The sequence below is a fragment of the Condylura cristata genome, unplaced genomic scaffold (genome assembly GCF_000260355.1).
Source record: "Condylura cristata isolate star-nosed mole 26May11 unplaced genomic scaffold, ConCri1.0 scaffold00018, whole genome shotgun sequence".
NCBI classification, from domain to species: Eukaryota; Metazoa; Chordata; class Mammalia; order Eulipotyphla; family Talpidae; genus Condylura; species Condylura cristata.
The window spans coordinates 12406320-12412664 of record NW_004567119.1 but is presented as its reverse complement, the minus strand read 5'-3'; the positions used below and the strand labels follow the sequence as shown (position 1 = coordinate 12412664).

At 55.7% G+C, this 6345-nt stretch overlaps 1 protein-coding gene across 1 annotated transcript in view; it reads right to left on the bottom strand.

Moving 5' to 3' along the window:
* Nucleotides 1–415: 415 nt before the first annotated feature.
* The window catches only part of KIAA0922 (KIAA0922 ortholog), a 125351-nt gene continuing 119421 nt past the window's right edge, over nt 416–6345 (bottom strand). Inside the window, exons 29-34 of the mRNA XM_004685206.2 lie at nt 5762–5840; nt 4841–4926; nt 3741–3861; nt 2768–2856; nt 1617–1744; nt 416–803 (exon numbers count right to left, since the gene is read on the bottom strand). Of these exons, the coding sequence (XP_004685263.1) occupies nt 528–803; nt 1617–1744; nt 2768–2856; nt 3741–3861; nt 4841–4926; nt 5762–5840 (779 nt within the window). The 3' untranslated portion in view covers nt 416–527. The remainder of the gene's footprint in view (nt 804–1616; nt 1745–2767; nt 2857–3740; nt 3862–4840; nt 4927–5761; nt 5841–6345) is intronic.

The following is a 6345-nucleotide window of genomic DNA, read 5'->3' as shown; positions in this document are numbered from 1 at the left end:
AGGCAGGCCAGCACGAGGCACTGGCCCCACGCCCCGCCTCCAGGCCTGGACGGCTCGACCTCCGCCCCGAGCAGGACTCACCTAGACGGGCGGCCAGGCACAGCCTCTGTCCCAGCCAACAGCCCGCACGGGAGCAAACGCCCTGGCCGGCGTCTGCCGGCTGCGGCCGGACCGACTTCATCTTCTGCGAGGTCTGGGGCTTCCAGCTCCCGGCGAGAGCACCACAGCCGCTGCTTCTTCCCTTCCTTTCCTTCTCGGCGGCCTCCCTGTGCGGACTGAAAGCACTTGGTGTGCCTGACACATTTCTCGAAGGATGACGTCTCGGCACAAGGGAGCTTCATTTCTAGCGCTGCTGTGAAGGTTGGGGGGAAAAAAGCATTCGCACCTAGGTTTTGTAAAAAAAGATTTATTTCCATATAAAAGTGCCAAAATATCCACCAATGTCATCATCTACCTCAACAATCAGTTTACGCTAGTCGTCAAACCACAAGCCTCTTTATTCACATTGTTTAAAAATCGAATTCTTTTCACACGTTCCCACAGTAGCTGGAGTCCCTGGACAGCGGGAAGCCGGCGCCCCGGTCGGCTGGGCTAGTCCATATGTCCAGGTCCATGTAGGCACGAAACGGGTTGAAGCCTGGGTAGTACTCCTTGCACATCACCGCCTGGCTCTCCATGTGCGTCGAGTGCTCCGTGCTGGGGCTGACGGGGCAGCAACCTTCATACACGTCACTTTGGGGGGCCCAGATGGAACCAAAAAGTCCAGACATTGGGGACAAGCTCCGGGTGCTTGTGAGGTAGGGCTGTAGTGCAAACGAGTGGGGAAAGAAGCGTTAAAAGGAAGCTTCAGCTCTCCCTGGTGGCGCAACGGGTTAAAGCGCAGCACTACGAGGCTGTCACAGCACCGCCCCAGAGATGACCCACAGGGCGCGCAGACCTGTCCCGACCCGCCCGCTGCTCCCCTCCGCAGTGCATTTCAGTCCATCTGCCTGTCCCGCTCCCCACTCTCTCTGGTGAATCCTCTCACCCACCACACCTCTGGCCTGTACCCCAGTTCTGTAAGCGTAACCTTAGGTACCACCGAGGGCTGGACAGCTTATTCTCACCCCCCGCGTGGCTTTAACTCCATTTCTTTCAAATTAATGCTGTGACATCTAATTGGATAGATTTATTTTCAAACTCAGAAAGGACCCTCAGGTCAAATGTCTTTCACATAAACAACAGAGTTGAACAGGTGTCAAAGCGTCAGGCTTTTAAGCCGGGTTTGGGAGCGGGGGCGCGGGGGCCCTCGCCTACCACCGCTGACCTTCCTTGGACTTTCATCTCTTGCTTAAAGCTCCGAGGCCTTCCCAGCCCCGACTCAATCTGATCCACCACCGCTCACTCCTGGTGGAGCGGCCATCGCCTTCCTTGGTGGTGGCCACATGGTCAGTGCACGGTCAGTGGCCCCGAGCCCACCTGTCTGGTGATGAGCCAGGCTGCTCTTGAGGGGTGTCTGGCATCTGCGAGCTAAAGGAGACAAGCTGGGGTCTGGCTGATGTGAACCAACTGTACAGCTACAAGACCAGGATTAAAGAAGCCTCAGGAAGAACTCGGGGTGCGGGGCCAGCACTGACCGGATTGCTGATGAGCCCCGCGTGGCCCCAGGCGGCCGGCAGGCTGGCAGGGGCGCTCCAGGCATGCTCTGCGAAGTCTGTCTGCACTTCCGCTGGACAGGGGAAGCCGTGGGCGTAATTCATGTTCTCTAGGAATGGAGATGTCAACATAGGTCACCGTTTTTATGACGAGAACTGAACCCTCGTTCTTGAGCCAAAGAGTCCTTACAGCCTTCCTATCTACTGACGAGCTAAAGACAGACGCAGAACATTCATTCAGGGTGGCCAGGAAGGCTGATCCACTGTCACTCTCGAAGTTAAAGCTGCTTATCAAAAGCACCACACCTGGGAAGACGTTGGGCTTGATTTTCTGTATTTGGTCTGTATGGGAAGCTTTCCAACACAGAGAATACACCAACGAACTCTTACAGCCGTGGATACTATTAACAGATTTGAATACTGACAGGATTCTTATCGGTTTTCTTTTATGATCTGTCGCAACAACCCCAGCCAGTGAAAGGACTGACATAAGCCAGAGGAAAGCACACTCTTGGGTAAGATCATAAACACTCGGCTGGAAGCCCAGGAAGGCAGTTACCACAGCACCCCCTTGTGGCTAGCAGACAGCAATGCACGTGTCAACATCCAGCAAGCACAGCCTAGGGAGCAGGTGGGCTCCCATTTTCCCCTGAAAAGGCAGCTCTAGCGTGAAAAAGCACCATCAGGCCAGCTCATCAGGGCAACCTCCGAGCTGTCGTTACCGACATAACTGCAATTTCCCACAATTCCCCCTCAAACTCCTTTCTGTGCTGCAACCCCTCCCAGGGATGGAAAAGTCAGGATATGGTGAGGAAAAAGTACTTAAAGGTTTCTCTTTCACCTACGACTTGGTTTATTGAAAAGAACAGCCAACAGCTAAAGCCTCAGCTTCCCAGTGGGTAAGCCACAACGAGGGTTCCAGGGAAGTCTGAAGGACTCAGTTCTGCCTCCTCTGATAGATGGTTCAGTTTATTGACTGAAGCCTACAGACACCCAGCTTCTTGAGTGCACCCACCCTGCAGGTAGGTCATTTCAAGGGCGTTGCTGTTGAAGGGCACCTTTTGGGCACGCACCGCCTTGCTCTGGCTCTCTGAGAAGCCAAGGAGGCACTGGGGGGGCGGAGTGGCTTTTACCTTCTGGAAAGGCGTTGTAATCATTCATGTCCAGCGGGCTGTACATGTTGGGGAACTGGCCTTCGCAGGTTGTGTTCCAGTCAACGAAACTGCTACCAAAACACAGAGTTTCAGAAGCGGAGCCAGCAGATCAGATCGAGAGAAATGGTTTTACCACCCAGGTCATGGCTAAATCCTCAACTTTGGAAAATACAAACTGCGCCCTCTCTAGACTCAGGACCGGGACGAGGAGCAGGCTTTCGCTATGGCCACGCCGGGGAGGCCGAGCTGGGAGCTGACTCCAGGGCTGCAGCATGGCAGGCCCTGGGAAAGGAGGCCCAGGCCACCCGCCTGTGCCCAGCACACGCCTGAACGACGCAACGCGCCCCGCCACTGAGCTGAGGCAGCAGCCGCCGTGGGTACGTCGGTGCTATCGAGACTCTGACTCAAGATGGACAGTGATCACTGTGGCAACCTGCATCCTCACGCCAGAAACAGGAGCGTGAACATCTATGGCCCAAAACCCCATAAACAAAACCAAAGTTCAAATGGAGATAAACGCAGACAGTGACATTTCCTCCAGCTCTACAGCCTGGCATGTGACTGTCCAACAGCAATTTTAGAAATGGCCACAGGTGACAGATTTTCACTAGTCTAATTCTGCAACTTTAATGCGTCCCAATTAGTGCCACGGAGGAATGAAAATCATCGCTTGGCTAGGGGCAGGAACTGGGACCTGTTTTCAACTTTGCCTCATTCCTAGCTCACCTCGTGTAAGTGTAAAGGGGAAAGGCGGGTCGTGGTCACCCCCGAGATCACTTTCACAGCCGTTCACGCGCCTGCTTTGTTATTTGCAAAGACATCACAGCACACCTCCAAAGGGGAGGTGGGAACACACCTGAGAGAGGCTCCCGGGGAGGAAGCCTGGCGGCTCACTGTAAAGACCCAAGCCTGGGGGCTGCGCAGGACGGGATGGGGGTGGAGGAGCCCGTACCTGCTGGGCACCGGGGCGGGGCCCTGCACCACGCCCGGCGCGCTGGTGTCCAGGGTGCAGTTGAAGCCGTTTGTCACACACATGGGCTGGGTGGGCCACAGCTCTCCGGACGGGTACAGGCCTGGGGTGGACAGAACAAGGCTCACGGCCTCTGCTTTCCTCCTGCGGGACCCAGCTCCCTCCTCCCAGGAAACAGTCCCGGCCACCCATGCCAGCCAACCCTTGACACCCGCCCAGGATGTCAGGAGGAAGCTCAGGCCATCTCTGCCTTCGCCTCAGAGGGTGGGACCGCTGCGTGATGGACAGAACACAAGGCCCAGGCCCCCAGGCCGGGCAGACTCAAGGAAGCCACAGCGGGAAGCGACGGGGAGAAACAAGCCAGCGAGAGGCAGCGGTGGTCTATGTGCTGTGACACAAACGGCGATTTTAAGTGGGCATGGGAGGCCTCCTGGAGGGACAGTGGTCAGACGCAGAGGTGAGTGAGGTGAGAGAGAACCCCCAGTGGGGTGGGGTGCACGGGGTTTGCTTAGTGCTGGGGACAGTGGTCACTGCACAGGCCTGGGAGCGGGAGGGCACCCAATGAGGCCAGAACAGCAAGGACAATGGTGTGGCCATTAGGGTGTGGGGGAGCCAGAGAGCTGGCCGGGATCCAGAGAGGTCTGAGCCTGTGAACCCCTTCAGGACAGGCCTCTACTGGTCAGACAGGAAGCCGCTGGGAGATTCTGAACAGACCAAGCACTCCCAAGCTGCCCTCAGCTCTCAGCAGCAGGCTGTGGCCTGAGGGCTGCGCCCAGCTGTTGCTCACAAGCCCCCAGGGCAGCAGGGCTCTGTGGCAAGGGAAACAGGGAGGAAGAAGAGGCCAGGGCAGAAGCAGAGGCCAGGGCAGAAGCAGGAAAAGGCACCAGAGCCCCACCCGGACTGCCTGGTTCTCCTCGCACTGCAGGCTGGGAGGCGAACCACAGCAGAGGAGCCGATTCCAGGGGCCCTGACACACGTGGCCAGCACGGCCCCTCCCGCCCGCCCGCCGGCCCGTGTCCTCAGGCTCCTGAGCGGTGCAAGGCTGGACGCCTGGTGGTGACACCTGGCTGCGTCTGTCTCACCTTTATCTTCTTCAGGCCCCGCAGGCCCGGCAGGAAGCCTGGGAGGGCAGGGAGGGTCCGCATACTGTGGGAGATTGTTCACATCTCTGGGGGGGGGGTCGGAAAATGAGAAAATGTTGGTTTTTTTCTACCCAAGGAAATACTGAGATGGTATAACCAGGTCTGCTTTGAGTATTCACATGAACTCTTCGCCAAGAAACAAAGAGAGCGTCATGGGAAACAATGCGCTAACTACGGCAACTAGAGAAATCTGCAGCTTCAGACCCGCGCACCAGCCGGCTGGCCCCACGCTCAGACCCTCTTTTACTTTCCACCTGACTGCAGCACTGTGCAGAGGCGCCCTGGCCCTCGCGGAGTTCCTTCCTGCAGACGCCGCTTCGTGACACCTCCCGCCCGCTCCCACTGGCCGGTCCCGAGGCCCCGAAATTCAGTCTGAACTCTGAAGCCCTCTCTGCCTCGCAGGCCTGGTCCTGTCAGTCAGGAAACAGGCTCTTTGATTCTGTCCGGGTAGCAAATGGCCAAAGGGTGGGCACCTCCCAGGCTCCTATCAAGTCCCTAAGTCATCAGCGCTCAGCTCAAGTCCCAGCAAAGGCGGATGATGCTACTTTACAGACTTGTTTCTTCTTCCTACTCCTAGGAACGGTCCCAAAGTGGCCACCACTGAAGGAGCAACCACTGAAGGTGCACTGTCTGTGTCCCCTTGGAAGGGTCGCTGCTCCAGAATCATTAGGAAAACCAGATGCTACTTCCTCGAGGCCTTAAAGAGCGTTCCTAGTTTAACCCGCAGGCCAGCACACGGGCAGAAAAAGCAGGTCGCAGCGGACAGGGAAAGCTGCAGAACGCTGCACCTCCCGCCTGCACCCCAGTTTGGTGTGCATCGATAAGTAGTTCTTTAAAAAAAAACCCATGGAGCATGCTTACGTGGGGCTGCAGATGTCGTGGGAGAGGCTTAAGGGGATGGGGGTTTCCACAGGAAAGTCGTTTGGTGAGACGCTGACTCCTGTATACAAACATAACAAAGGACGAGTTAATGTAGAGGAGTAATTCAGGTGTGTGAGGTGTTAAAAGGCACGTGACTAATAAGATTAGCCCCGACGAGTGATCTATTTTTTACTATAAAATGATATGCATAGATTCAGTAATGTTATTTTTGGAAGGCCCATTATATCTCTTCATTGAAAACTAAGTATTTAAATTTATGAATTTTTGGAAGGAGAATGTTTTAATTATAGAGAAAAGCTTGAAACCATGAATATTATGTCATTTTTTTAAATTTAAAATTATTTATTTATGCATACAGAACTGGGGTACAGGCCAGAGGTGCAGTGAGAGGGTTTACCAGAGACAGATTGGGGAGCAGAACAGGCCGAATGAGGAAGTCCACTGCTGAGGGGAGCAGCGGGCGGGTCAGGAGAGGTCTGCAGCGCCATGTGGTCACCTCCGGGGCAGGCAGGGATAGAACTCATGCGGAAGTGGCTTAAGCTTCTTAGTGCTGTGCTTTAACC